A 14,957-nucleotide genomic window follows, 5' to 3' on the forward strand; every position below is an offset into this window, starting at 1 on the left:
ATGGTAACTTCACACCACAAACTGGCCTCTGGTACTTCGAGATATTGTTGTGCAAAAACACACTGGGGTTTCTTTTTCTGATAAAAAACACAAACACACAATTGCAGATAAATATTATTCCGACCCCACTGTTAGGCTGAAAAATCTAGCCTGACACCAAAACATTTGACCCTCACTTCCCCCAAGTGGAATCAAACGGGAGCTGACAGGTCTCTCCATCTCAGTACTAACAATAGAAAGCACCAGAGAGAAACAAGTCTTACAGCTGGGATAGTCGTTCCCACAACTCAACATTGGAGAATTAGCTCACAGTCAGAGAAAATATTGCTTTAGCTTCAGGTATGCTCCAGATTGGAGAGTTGATACTGACCAATAGGCCTGTTGTGATTGATTATCTTGGCAACTGGAGAACTGGAAATTTAAACATCAAGAAGTCTCTCTCTTGTACTTCTTTCAGCATCAATATGTGACATATTTACCACTCAGGTATGCAGAGCGCTATCTTACACTTCACAACCTGAGGTATTCATTTCTCAGTTTTGGTTTGTCGAAAACAGAGTTTCCATGTTAATCATTCATAGTCCTCTTTTCAAAGGATATTGTCTGATTTTGCCTTCAACACTTTAATTCGCAATATATTCATTAACCATGCACACTCACTTCCCTTTCCTATCCTTCTCTTCAGCTCATTTGTGCCTTCCCCACAGTAAATCTCTTAATTGTAGCACGTTACTGTGAGATTTGCATTAAACTCATGCCTCCCTTCACAGATTGTGTTATATAATGCCTCAAGAGGTCTTCAAATTTCTGACTTTCATGTCAAAAGAAACAAATTGGACATTTCTTAGTTTCTATTTTATTGAACATTACCAAGTTGGCATATTATTTAAAACAGCTCAGCAAATATTACAACTGAGTGAATATTTTAAACTTGTCCATTATTTTCAACTGCATAATTGGTACCCGCTTCACATAATATCAACAGCATTATACATTCAGAATTTCTATGCAGCATTGGAATTGGTGAGTGAGGGAGGGCTCGGAGGGGGAAGGAGATGGAAGCAGAAAAAGAAATGTCCGCATCAAAGGGGAGAACAAAGTTAGAAACGGCGCTATAAGCTAAACTTAAATAAAAAATAAGCTCTAATAATTAAATGAAAATTACACACCCTCTATGACAGACTCAACAGATGTCAAGCCAGTGTTCTCAAGTTACAGGGTTTTTACAGTTCCGCTGAGTTGAGGGAGGGGATGGTTAGGACAACTGGGAACTTGAAGACTTTGTCAAATGTCGTACTGCCTGTTTGATTAGGTCATTCCATGACCTTTCCAACCTGCGGTTTATCTCGGCAATACACTTACATGCTGAACTGAGTAAGCACTTGCCAGGCGATAAAAATTCCTACTTTGGTACATATGAAAATGGGAGATTACCTTCTTTAAAAAGATCGACAATCTCCCACTGCAATAAAATTCAACCAACCAGCAGCAAAATCCACAACTTCAGTGCCAAAAATAAATGATCAATTCCACATGAAATTTCAATTCTAGGTAACCTGTTAGTAGTTCTAAGGGTAGGAGTGGCCAAATTAAGTTTATCTTTACTTTGTGCCAGTTCGAGTCAGATGTTGAACACAGGTTAACAAAAAACTTGGTAGAAAGCACTTGCAACAGAAGCCGCTAGTCAATGGAGAGGGAGCTTAATCCACCATCAGCGATGAGGAACCAAGTCTGAATTTCAGTCAACGTGGAACCCTAGAAGCACTCATGAGGTGTGGGCCCATCACGGTGCATGGGAGAGGAAGGAGAGGAACAGGGAGGGTGAACAAACAGATCACACTTCAGAAATTGCACATTTGAGTTCATCTGAACAGTCGGTTGTTGTGCGGTGTAACTTGTGGTGTACCTGCTTGTCTGAGAGCCCGCAGACTCTCCATCATTGGAAGATGCCATGAATTTCACTAAGTGGGCTTGGTTTGAGACGTTGACTGGTCATTCAGAAACCTGGTAGCTTTATTCTGATGGTTAATCGTGAGACTGATGGCAGCGATATTCTTCAGTCCCTGAAAAAGAATGAAATATCTTCATTAGAAACATCAACTTTAGAGTCATTCAGCATAGAAACAGATCCTTTGGTCCAACCCGTCTGCTCCAACCACATATCCTAAACTGATCTAGAGCCATTTACATACCCATCCAGATGCCTTTTAAATGTTGTAATTGTACCAGCCTCCACCACTTCCTCTGGCAGCTCATTCCTTGCAAACACTACCTGCTGAGTGAAAAAGTTGCCCCTCGCGTCCCTTTTAAATCTATCCTCTCTCACCCTTAAACCGATGCCCTCTGGTTTTGGGCTCCCCCAACCTAGGGGAAAAAAAGACTTTGGCTACTCACCGTATCCATGCACCTCATGATTTTATGAACTTCTATAACATCACCCCTCAGCCTGGGACACTCCGGGGAAAATAGCCCCAGTCTATTCAGCCTCTCCCTACAGTGCAAACCCTTGAATCCCAGCAACATCCTTGTAAATCTTTTCTGAAGTCTTTCAAGTTTAACAACATCTTTCCTATAGTAGGGAGATGAGAATTGAGCACAGTATTCTAAAAGTGGCTTCACCAATGTCCTGTACAGTTGCAAAATGACATTCCAACTCCTATGCTCAATGCACTGACCAATGAAGTCAAACAAGCCAAATGCCTTCGTCACCACCCTGTCTACCTGCAACTCCACTTTCAAGGAACTGTGCACCTGCACCCTTAGGTCTCTCTGTTCAGCAACACTTCTCAGGGCCCAACAGTTGGCTGTACAAATCCTGCCCTGGTGCGCATTACCAAAATGCAACACTTCCCATTTATATAAATTAAACTCCATCTGATCAAGGTTCCACTGTACTCCGAGACAACCTTCTTCACTGTTCACTACAACACTAATTTTGGTGTCACCTGCAAACTTACTAACCATACCGCCAGTATTCACATCCAAATCATTTCATAAATAAACAAAAAATCACTGGACCCAGCACCAATCCTTGCAGCACACCGCTGGTCATAGGTCTCCAGTCTGTAAAACAACCCCCTACTGCCACCACTCTACAAGGCAATTTTGTACCCAATTGGTCAGGTCGCCCAGATTCCATGTGATCTGACCTTGCTAACTAGTCTACCATGTGGAACTTGTCAAATGCCTTGCTGAAGTGCATTTTGTGCATATAAGTGCAACATCTACTACTCTGCCTTTGTCAATCTTCTTGGTCATCTCTTCAAAAAAAACTTAAAGTTTGAGAGATATGATTTCCCACGCACCAAGCCATCATGACTATCCCTAAACAGTCCTTGCCCTTCTAAATGCATATAAATCCTGTCCCTCAGAATCTACTCCAACAACTTACCCACCACTGATGTCAGGCTCACTGGGTCCACAGTCCCCTGGCTTTTCCTTACTGCCTTCCTTAAATAACAGCTGCACATTAGCCACCCTCCAATCTTCCGGCACCTCAACTGAGGCAGTCGATGCTACAAACATCTCAGCAAAGGGCCCACCCTAACCCATATGTCAGCGCCGTAGCCAAAGCTCATTTTGGCATTGCTATTTCTAGGAGCTTGCTGCGTCCCTGCAGTACATTAGGTATAACTCGAAGTACATATTTGCTATAAGATGCTTCAAGGCCCCCTTCCCTGGTTGTGAACGACACTACACAGTGCAAGCTAGTTGCACAAGCTAAGGTCAACAGGATCTGGTCGGTTTTTGTCTGCAATTTAAGAGAATTTGGAAATATGAGCAATTACATTCCACTCAAAATGGTCGAACATTGAGCCCAAACCTCCTTCAATTTTGTGCACAAATTTATAATGTTGGGTTTTATGGCCTAATTCAGTGTGCCAATTACAACAAGGACTGGACTCTTAAATTTTAACTTTGCATTTCTCCTCTGAATAATCAACAAGTAACTCAATGCAAAGAAATGTTACAAAAATACTCTATTCATATAGGAGATCAACATCATCCTTCGCATTATAAATCAAGTCAAAGGGTGACTTCCTTGGGGGGAAATCCTGCTTTAAAAATTATAGCTCTACCATCCTGCTTGATCAATTTATTGATTTTTCTCATATCTGTTTAAACAGTGACCAAAAATGAGCTACTTATTTGAGGAAATTAAATTTAACAATTCCACTTTGAACAAGGAAGCACCTTTGATTAATGGCTGCAGTTCCCCTGATGTCAGTCACCCTTACAAGGCAACTGCCTTGATAACATCAGGGCTTGCTTCTCAAATAAAATTAAATGACAAATAAAACACATTCAATGTGAATAATTCCTTTTGATCAATTTGAAGAAAGAAGGGTAAATGGTTAAATTCTGCTCTTTAACAAATACCAGAGGAATAAAAACAATCTCCATTTGTATAGTGCCATGAACAACTTTCTTTTTAAAATAAAACAGATATTAGTGGGATAACAAAGTGCAGAGCTGGATGAACACAGCCACATCAGAGGAGCAGGAAAGCTGATGTTTCGGGCCCAGACCCTTCTACAGAAACGGGGGAGGGGAAGGGGATTCGGAAATAAATAGGGAGGTGGGTGGGTGGGGGAAGAGACGAACAGAAGATGGATAAAGGAAAAGATAGGTGGAGAGGAGACTGACCGGTCAAAGAGGCGGGGATGGAGCCAGTAAATGAGAGTGTAGGTGGGGAGGTAGGGAGGGGATAGGTCAGTCCTGGGAGGATGGACAGGTCAAGGAGGCAGAATGAGGCTGGTAGGTCAGTAGATGGGGATGGGACTTAAGGTGGGAGGAGGGGATAGGTGGGAGGAAGGACATATTAGGGACGCAGGGAAGAGCTGGGCTGGTTTTGGGATGTGGTCAGGGGAGGGGAGATTTTGAAGTTTGTGAAGTCCACATTGATACCATTAAGCTGCAGGGTTCCCAAGCGGAATATGAGTTGCTGTTCCTGCAACCTTCGGGTAGCATCATTGTAGCATTGCAGGAGGCCCAGGAAGGACATGTTGTGCAAGGAGTGAGAGAGGGGAAGTTGAAATGGTTCGCGACTGGGAGGTGCAGTTGTTTGTCGTGAACCGAGCGTAGGTGTTCCACAAAATGGTCCCCAAGCCTCCGCTTCGTTTCCCCAATGGGAACAGCGGATACAGTATATCACATTAACAGATGTGCAGGTGAACATCTGTTTGATGTGGGAAGGTCTTCGTGGGGCCTGGGACGGTGGTGTGGTTGCAGGGAAAAGTGCCAGGGGTGGTGGGGCTGGTGGGGAGTGTGGAGCAGACAAGCGAGTCATGGAGAGAGTGGTCCCTCCAGAAAGCAGATAAAGGTGGGGGGTGAAAATATCTTTGGTGGTGGGGTCAGATTGCAGATGGCGGAAGTGTTGGAGGGTGATGCATTGGATCTGGAGGTTGGTGGGGTGGCACATGAGGATGAGGGGGATTCTGTTTTAGTTCTTATTGCTGGGAGAGGGTGTGAGGGATGAGTTGCTGGAATGAGAGAGACACGGTTGAGGGCGTTTTCGACCACGGGGGCGGGTAAGTTGCAGTCCTTGAAAAACGAAGACACATGGGATGTCTGGGAGTGGAATGCATTATCTCCTGAGCAGATGCAGCAGAAGCGAATGAATTGGGAACAGGGAATGGCATTTTTGCAGGAAAGTGGGTCAGAGGAGGTGTATTCTAGGTAGCTGTGGGAGTCGGTGGGCTTGAAATGGACGACAGTTTCCAGGTGATTGCCAGAGATGGAAACAGAGGGGTCCAGGAAGGAGAGAGGGGTATTGGAAATGGTCCGGGTGAACTTAAGGTCGGGTGGAAGGTGGTAGTGAAGCGGACGAAATGTTCGAGCTCCTTGTGGGAGCATGAGGCAGTGCCAATGCAGTCATCGATGTAACGGAGGAAGATGTGGGAGATAGGGCCAGTGTAGCTAAGGAAGAGGGATTGTTCCACGTAACCTAAGAGGCAGGCATAGCTTGGGCCCATGCAGGTACCATGGCCACCCCCATTTGACTATAGGAAGTTAGAGGAATTAAAGGAGAAATTGTTAAGCGTGGGAACAAGTTCAGCAAAGCGGATGAGGGTGTCAGAGGAGTGGGAGAGGTCGTGGTCAGGCCTGCAGGACAGGAAGAAGCGGAGGGCCGTTAGGCCATCTGTGTGGAGAATGCAGGTATACAGAGACTGGACGTCCATAGTAAACATGAGGTGTTGGGGACCAGGGAATTGGAAGTTCTGTAGTAGGTGGAGAGTGTGGGTGGTATCACGGATATAGATGGGAAGGTCCTGGACCAAGGGGGAGAAAGTGGAGTCGAGATAATTGGAGATGAGTTTGGTGGGACTGGAGCAGGCGGAGACAATGGGTTGGGAAGGGTGGGCGGGTTCGTGGATTTTGGGAAGGAGATAGAAGCGGGCCATGCGGGGTTGGGGAACAATGAGGTTGGAGGCTGTGGGTGGGAGGTCACCTGAATTGATGAGATTGTGAATGGTTTGGGAGATGACGTTTTGGTGATCAGGGGTGGAGTCATGATCAAGGTCCCCAACACCTCATCTTCACTATGGACGTCCAGTCCCTATACACTTCCATTTCCCATACAGATGGTCTGAAGACCCTCTGCTTCTTCCTGTCCCACAGGCCCGACCAGTCCCCCTCCACCGACACCCTCATCCGCTTAGCTGAACTAGTCTTCATCCCTAACAACCTCCCCTTTAACTCCTCCCACTTCCTACAAAGGGGGTGGCCATGGTTACCTGTCTGGGCCCAAGCGATGCCTGCCTCTTCCGTAGCTACACTGGCCCTCAACCCCACCTCTTGCCCCATTACATTGATGACTGTATCAGCGCTGCCTTGAGCTCTCAGGAGGAGCACAAACAGTTCATCCACTTCACCAACACCTTCCACCCCAACCTTAAGTTCACCCGGACCATCTCCAATACCTCTCTCTCCTTCCTGGACCCCTCTGTTTCCATCTCTGGCAATCGCCTGCAAACTGATGTCCATTTCAAGCCCACCGACTCCCACAGCTACCTAGAATACATCACCTCTCACCCACCTTCCTGCAAAAATGCCATCCCCTGTTCCCAATTCATTCGCTTCTGCTGCATCTGCTCAGGAGATGACGCATTCCACTCCCAGACATCCCATGTGTCCTCGTTTTCCAAGGACTGCAACTTACCCGCCCCAGCGGTTGAAAACACCCTCAACCGTGTCTCTCGCATTCCAGCAACTCATCCCTCACGCCCCCTCCATGCAACAACAACCAAAACAGAAACTCCCTCGTCCTCACATACCATGCCACCAACCTCCGGATCCAATGCATCATCCTCCGACACTTCCACCATCTGCAATCCGACCCCACCACCAATAACATTTTCCCTCCCCACTCTTGTATGCTTTCTGGAGGGACCACTCTCTCCATGACTCCCTTGTCTGCTCCACACTCCCCATCAGCCCTACCACCCCCAGCACTTATACCTGCAACTGCAGGAAGTGCTATACCTGCCCCTACACCTCCCCCCTCACCCCTATCCCAGTCACAAGAAAACCTTCCACATCAAACAGATGTTCACCTGCACATCTGTCAATGTGGCATACTGTATCTGCTGTTCCCGATGTGGCCTCCTCTACATCGGGGAAGCCAAGCGGAGGCTTGGGGGCCATTTTGTGGAACACCTACACTCAGTTCGCAACAAACAACTGCATCTTCCAGTCGTGAACCATTTCAACTCCCCCTCCCATTTCTCAGACGACATGTCCATCCTGGGCCTCCTGTACTGCCTCAATACGTCACCCGAAGGTTGCAGGAACAGCAACTCATACTTTGCTTGGGAACCCTGCAGCCTAATGGTATCAATGTGGACTTCACAAACTTCAAAATCTCCCCTCCTCCAACCGCATCCCAAAACCAGCCCAACTTGTCCCCACCTCCCTAACCTGTCCTTCCTCCCACCTATTCCCTCCTCCCACCTCAAGACCCACTCCCCCATCTCCTACCTACCAGCTCATCCTGCCCCCTTGACCTGTCCGTCCTCTCTGGGCTGACCAATCCCCTCCCTAACTCCTCACCTACACTCACCTTTACTGGCTCCAACCCTGCCCTCCTTGACCTGTCTGTCTCCTCTCCACCTATCTTCTCCTCTATCCATCTTCTATCCGCCTCCCCTTTTCTCCCTATTTATTTCAGAATCCCTTTCCCCTCCCCCATTTTTGATGAAGGGTCTAGACCGAATCGTCACATTTCCAGTTCCTCTGATGCTGCTTGGCCTGCTGTGTTCATCCAGCTTCACACCTTGTTATCCCAGATTCTCCAGCATCTGCAGTTCTTACTATCTCTGAATACACATTGGAGGGAGGTAGTTTGGTATTGAGGAGCATGTTTTTGATCTCAAAAGGAGAATAACAGTTGGAGACATGATGTGATGGAACTCCAATGCTGAAATAGACAGGTGAACACAAATGGATACGGGTAGGCAAGGGTGGGACGGGGACCTACAAAAGCATCAAAACAAAGGAGACAAAAAGAGAAACTATGACAACTTTAAATCCGAGCCACCGGCAGATAGGGGCAACACATGAGAAAAGAGAAGATTGGGCAGACTCTGGTCTAATACAGCTCTTCAATCTCGCTCAGCCATTTTCAGTTGAACCTATTCATACAATCTGCTGGTACATTGCAGATTTGGCTAAATAACTCTCTCAAGGTCTGTTAGATTGTGCAGAGTAATGGGAATGCTGGCTATTTAAATTGCTCAAGCCCATCTTGAAAGCACTTTAAGGTTCATTTTATAACAAGTGATCAGACAATTGAATTTTGGAAGGTTTCTTTGGTTCAGCTGACGATCCCCTACCCTTACTGGCCTCCACACTCCCACAGTAGTCATGAGCTGTTTGTGTTTGAACCTGCACAGTTCTAATTCAGCACTTCTGCATCACATCCATAAGCAGATGACACTTGCAACACTGCCAGAGTATCTCTCACATTACTGTGTGAAAACCTCAGCAGGTCAGGCAGCAAGACAAAGAAAGCTAACCTCTCCTTGGTCTACATTTCCTAAGTTCTCAAGACGCTCTAGAGAGTACACCCCGCACCAACTTCATTTGAATTGAAGTGAACAAACTTATGAAACTCAAACTGCCAGAGAACGGCAATATTACACAGAGTTGACTCTCCTTCCAGGAATCTAGGCATGCTGCCACCACTCCCAAACAGCCCCCAAAGGGTCATTGGTCCTGAAATGACCAGCATGAAACAAGCCCATAGCCACAAAGAGGGAAACATGGGATTTCCAACCCTCAGAGTGAGGAGTTCTGCTCTTGAGCACTAACAACTCTCACAGTCCCTGCATCGCCACAACTGAGAACTGGTCATGGCAGGAACTGCAAGCGAACCCCAGGAAGAAGAAAACATGGATCCTGAAGAGATACTTTTGACAAGAAGGAATTTGGGAAACTAAGGAGGTTGGGGAGCAATTCGTGGGGGCAGGTGTCAGAGGCCAGGTGAGGAGAAATGGAGGTGGGGTGACCCTAATCCAAGCAGGGCACCCCCTACATGATGTATTCATGCCCAACATTTCAACCAAGCTGTTTTAAAAAAAAGTCTTTCGACTCTTGCCAACCTGTGACTGACCAGGATATTACGGCAGTGGGAATGGGTTAAGGGCCATAAGCCGTAACCAGTCTGTTTGGAGTTTGGCAACAAAGATTTCAGTCATGTACGAATTTACTGCTATGTTATTTTTGTACTTTGTGTCCATTTATAAAATGTTTTATTGGTTTCATTCACTTGCAACAGCTGTTTCAGGGTGCAAATAAATAATACATCTGTGTTCAGGAGATAGTAAGGACTGCAGGTGCTGAAGTCAGAGCCAATACAACCTGGAGCTGCAGGAACACAGCAGGTCTGACAGCATCCCAGGAGCTGAAGTTGACATTTCCGGTCTGGACCCTTCATCATGACATCAGACCAGAAACATAGACTTTCCTGCTCCTCAGGTGCTGCCTGACCTGCTGTGCTCCTCCAGCTCCGCATATTATTGACAATACATCTGTGTTCTGGAGGGTATTCTCATTAAGCAGGTACTCCCAACACTCACCATTCTCCTCTGTGCAATGTATAACTGTACAATTATCCACTTTAAGCTGCCTCTTCCAGCTCCCTGCTCAACCCAAGAAGCTATCTATCTATATCTTCTTGAAATCTCTCTCAATTTTCATGCTGTTTGTTAAATTCTTGTCATGCCGCAGCCACATCAGCATCACTATGTTCATTACCCGCTGTGGATTCCACAGTTATTTGAAGGACCTTGTATATAAATGATGCCACATTTCCCCACATATGTACAGTGGCTGCCCTAGAAATACTTCAGTTGACCATGAAATGATTTGGGATGAGCCACCGAGTTTTATACATCCAAGCTACTTCCTTTATCAGCACAATTCGAGAATGTAGGTGCTCCTGGAGTCTTACCTGAGACTGAAATAAGGGATCAGCTGTGACACAGACTAAATACAAGATCAGAGCTTTGTTGTTTGTGTGTGATAAGCACGCAGCTCCTGAAGCCAAGCTGCTTAAATGGAGGGGAAGTGCAGCACATTGCATAATAGGATAATCTACTGGAACAACAAGATAGAGCGCTGCCTGAGGACATGCACATGTCCATTCTTCCAGCCCATTCAGTTCCCAGGGTGAGGCAGGGTGCAGGTCAGGTGCTTAATACTAGGGGAAGTATGAATACTCGCAGAACGAACAGAAATTGATTTACATCCACAATACAACTATGAAAATGAATGAGTTTGAATAGCTTGCTTTCCTATTTCAAGAGCATTCTTAGTCTGCAATGCTCAGAAGAATAATTATTTGATCCCTTTAGAACAATGTTAAAAATTCATTGCTGTTGTGAACATTATTGACATAGCTTATTCCGAGTCGCCGTTCAAAAAGTGGTGGTGAGCTGCCTTCTTGAACCACTGCAATCCAGGTGCTGTGGTTTCTTTTATTTCTTCCAAGGATGTGGGCATTGCTGACTGGGCCAGCATTTATTGCCTATCCATAATTACCCTGGAGGTGACGATGGGGAGCTACCTTCCTGAACCGCTGCAGTTCATTAGGTTTGGTAGACTCTCAAATTGATAAGGATGGAATTCCAGGATTATAACACAAATGACATTGAAGGAAGAGCAACAAAATACCAGGTTAGAATGGTGAGTGGCTAGGTGGGCAACTTGCAGATAGGAGTGTTTTTGTGCATCTGTTGGAGCTTGTGGTCTTGGAAAGTGCTTTTGAAGGAGCCTCAGTGAGCTACTGCATTGGCTCTTGTAGATGGTATACACTGCTGCCATTGTACATAGATGGTGATGGAAGTCCACATTAAAAGTGGTGAACGGGGTGCTTATCAAATGAGCTGACTTATCCTGGTGGAGCTGCAATCAAGGTAAATGGGATGCACTCCATCATACTCCTGACCTGTGCTTTCGAGATGGCAGACAGGCTTTGGAGAGTCAGGAGGTGAGTTACTCACTACGAAACTCCTAGCTTCTGACCTGCTCATGCAGCCCCTGTATTGAAATGGTGAATCCAGCTGAGTTTCTGGTAAACAGCAACTCCCGGGATGTTGATAGTGGGGGATTTAGTGATGGCAATAAACACGAATTGTCATGTTTCATACATTGACATCCACAAGTTGAATTAGACAACAAAACATTTCGAAGATTTCCAAGTGAGTTTTTTTTGTGTAAGTCTATAGTTGAGCACAAACATCAGCTTCACTTTTCCCTTTTGGAGTCCTCACCTGTTGTGAAGCCAACATTCCACTAAGAATGAACTCAGCTCTTAAATACAAATCCACTGAGTTTCACCTGCTTTGGAGCTCTCCCACTTAAACCTTAAGAGGGCTTGCATTTGCAAATCTGACACATTAAGGGCAAAGGATAGATTCTTATTTGAAGGTGGTCACTTCTTGGTATTGTGGGGCACGAATGTTACTTGCCACCTATGAGCCGAATGTTGTCCAAGGTTTGCTGCATATGGACATTAACTTCAATATTCCCGGAGCGCTGTTTGGGAAGGAGATCCAGGTTTTCAACGGACAAGAAATAGTGGAGGGAAAAAAGGAATGTTGTGGAGTTTCCACTATCTGCTGCTTATTTTCTCTGAGTGGTAGACGTTAAGAGTTCAGGACACTATTGTGAAAAGAGTGATTTGAAACTCACTATTCTGGTTGAATGCAGTAACTACACATTGAGAGAGTTGGGAAGGAGCCAGGATCAACAATGCTGAGTGACTAATTGACAGACATTTATTTATACAGATACATATGTAACAGCACAAGAGTCAAGAATTGGATTGCTTGTACACAGATGAAATCACTCGCATGCATCTGTTTCCTCCAAAGTCGAGCTGTTTTGTCAAATGAAAGTACCTCTCAAATTTAGCAACTTTATATAGTCTCTTCAAAGTGTGGAGATGTGAGTGGATTACCATATTAGGACTCATGAGTTAGATAAGAGTCATTTATACAGGGTGACTCTCTCCATTAACAATATATTTTTATGTTGGATAACCCCACAACACTCTCCATATATCACAATCTCTCTGACCAGGGTTAGACTGCTAATTTGCTCAGAATAAGCAGGAGTTTAGTGTTGCAATTGTGCTATGTGGAGATTTAGAAGTCATCTCTTTGAAATTATTCAATATGTGACCTTGGACAGAAGACTAAATATTCCTAAATAAGTACCAGAAGGGGAAGGAACAAAGTAATAAACCACAGTAGCAAGTATTGTTAAATGAAGGATCTTCAAACGAAAAAAAAATTAGCCTCAGAGATAACATGTTCAAGTCAGACTTGCATAATATTTAGGGCGTGTTTTGTAAGCAACCTTTCTCACTCACAAATCACTTTGCAAGTGACACAAATGATTCTCACCTGCATGACACAGTGCTGGATATGATCTTCTGTGGTTAAGGCCACAAAGTAGGAGTGCAGTGCACCGAATTCCTGCATACAATAAGAAACATTATTATATTGCAATCAGGAGTTACACAGAAGTAGGTGTGCAGTGCACCGAATTCCTGCATACAATAAGAAACATTATTATATTGCAATCAGGAGTTACACAAAAGAAAAGTCAATTCATTTGCAATGAACTAAAGGTTGCCACCATGCAGACTCAATTAATGTAACGCTGTATGGTCTGAAGGAGGAAGGTATAGAAGGATAGATTGATAGAATGAGATAAATTGAGTTGGGAGCAGACAGAAAATGAGGAGCCAAGTGGTCTGCTTCAGAGGTAAAATTTTACTTTGATTAATACGAAATCTAACCTGAGCCAGCATTTTTTCAGATATAGTAAGACCTACAGATGCTGAGAGAGAGATAACACAGCGTGGAGCCGGAGGTGCACAGCAGGCCAGGCAGCTTCAGAAGAGCAGGCAAGTTGACATTTCGGGTTGGGACTCTTCTTCAGTCCCACTTCTGAAGAACGGTCCCGACCCACAACGTCAACTTTTCAATATTTTCTAGTTCCTCCTCACATGGGCTTATGTATAATTGTTCTACTGTAATGTAGCAGTATTCAACTTACACTACCTGGGTTCAGCTCACTAACAGGAAGTGCAGTATCTGAGACACAAGTGATAGAGCAGAGCTAATATATTGCAACAGACTCACTTATTGATGACAGTGAGGGAGTGGGGGAGAGATTCCGGGGAGACAGACAGGGGCATTATTCTATCTAGATATAGAACGGTGTGTACATTCAATACTGGTTGCAGTCTATAGCTTTGTTTTAATTACAACAGAGGTTTCCCAACGCAAATCTAGGCACAACCAACATCGTATCTGCTTTAGCTGTGGCTCTGGCACTCGCTGGGTACTGTGTTCTTTGAGCGTTACCTTCCTCAGAAGGATTTCTTTGACACAAACTATGACATAAACTTTGACATAAACTTTTGGTGGCTGAAATGGAAATTCAGTGTTTAAAGGGCACCAGGAAGTAAAGCAACTGGTAAAACCCTACCCATTTTAACATAGCTCATTATTGCACATCAATATTCAGATATTTACATCAGCAGAAAGACTGGCAGGTGCATTATTTGAATTTACACCTCTATGATATTTATTATTTCAGAACAAAATTTCACCAACTGGCCAATTAAGACTACCTAAATTATGAATACACTAAACCTGTTTGTTTTAAAAGGAATCTGATTAAAAAGTTCTAAATAAAATCTACTCTTGGCAACATCCACAATTAGTCAGCCTCCTTTAAGGCAGACTGTGCTAAAGAAAGCTCCCTCCATCAATGAGAACTGAGCTGTACAAGATGCTGTGGTTTGCATGCATTTCCTCTGTACGGCGACCAATGTGCTGTACAACAAAAAGGTAGCAATTCATTCCTTTCAGCCAAACCTTATTCAACTTAAACAACCTCTCTTCACTTGAAATACAAACAAATTCATTAGGAAGCTTTTAATCGGGAAACCAGATAATCTATTACTTACCTTTCTAGTGCTAGTACTTAAAGACTTCTAAAGGAAGTTAGTTAGTATGGGAAGATAAATAAGGGAATGCAGATTTCACTGGCTTGTTGCTAGTGTGTAGGCTGATCCTGGTTGCTAAGCGGGTGCTGTTCAGGTTTCTTCTTTGAATTGGTTCTGGCTGTCACATAGAGGCTGTTGCGTAGCAAAGTGGATCCAAGGTGTTCACAAGCATTGTCATAGATGAAAGGTTGGTTTTCGCATTCCCTCAGCGAAACATTAAAGAGAAGCTGCAGGCAAGGGGATATTAGGTACAGTACTCCAACATTATGCAGGGCTTTTGTTAAGTTAAACAGGAAAAATGATTCCCCCCCCCCTCCGGCTAGTGAGTCAAAGGACTAGACTTTTGTTTAGATATGTATATGGAGGATTTCAGAATAGGAAATGATCTGCCTCAAACAGTGTTGGAAGCAGCAATGGATAAATATTTAAA

At 44.6% G+C, this 14,957-nt stretch overlaps 1 protein-coding gene across 3 annotated transcripts in view; it reads right to left on the reverse strand.

The window, feature by feature from the left end:
- Positions 1 to 838: 838 nt before the first annotated feature.
- Positions 839 to 14,957, reverse strand: part of zzef1 (zinc finger, ZZ-type with EF hand domain 1) — a 255,470-nt gene continuing 241,351 nt past the window's right edge. For all 3 annotated transcript variants that reach the window (XM_048556964.2, XM_048556965.2, XM_048556963.2), the window contains 2 exons: positions 12,912 to 12,983; positions 839 to 2,063 (listed from right to left, as the gene is read on the reverse strand). In XM_048556964.2, coding sequence (XP_048412921.1) covers positions 1,962 to 2,063; positions 12,912 to 12,983 — 174 coding nt within the window. In that variant the 3' untranslated portion in view covers positions 839 to 1,961. The remainder of the gene's footprint in view (positions 2,064 to 12,911; positions 12,984 to 14,957) is intronic.

The sequence above is a fragment of the Stegostoma tigrinum genome, chromosome 27, assembly GCF_030684315.1.
Source record: "Stegostoma tigrinum isolate sSteTig4 chromosome 27, sSteTig4.hap1, whole genome shotgun sequence".
Taxonomy (NCBI): domain Eukaryota; kingdom Metazoa; phylum Chordata; class Chondrichthyes; order Orectolobiformes; family Stegostomatidae; genus Stegostoma; species Stegostoma tigrinum.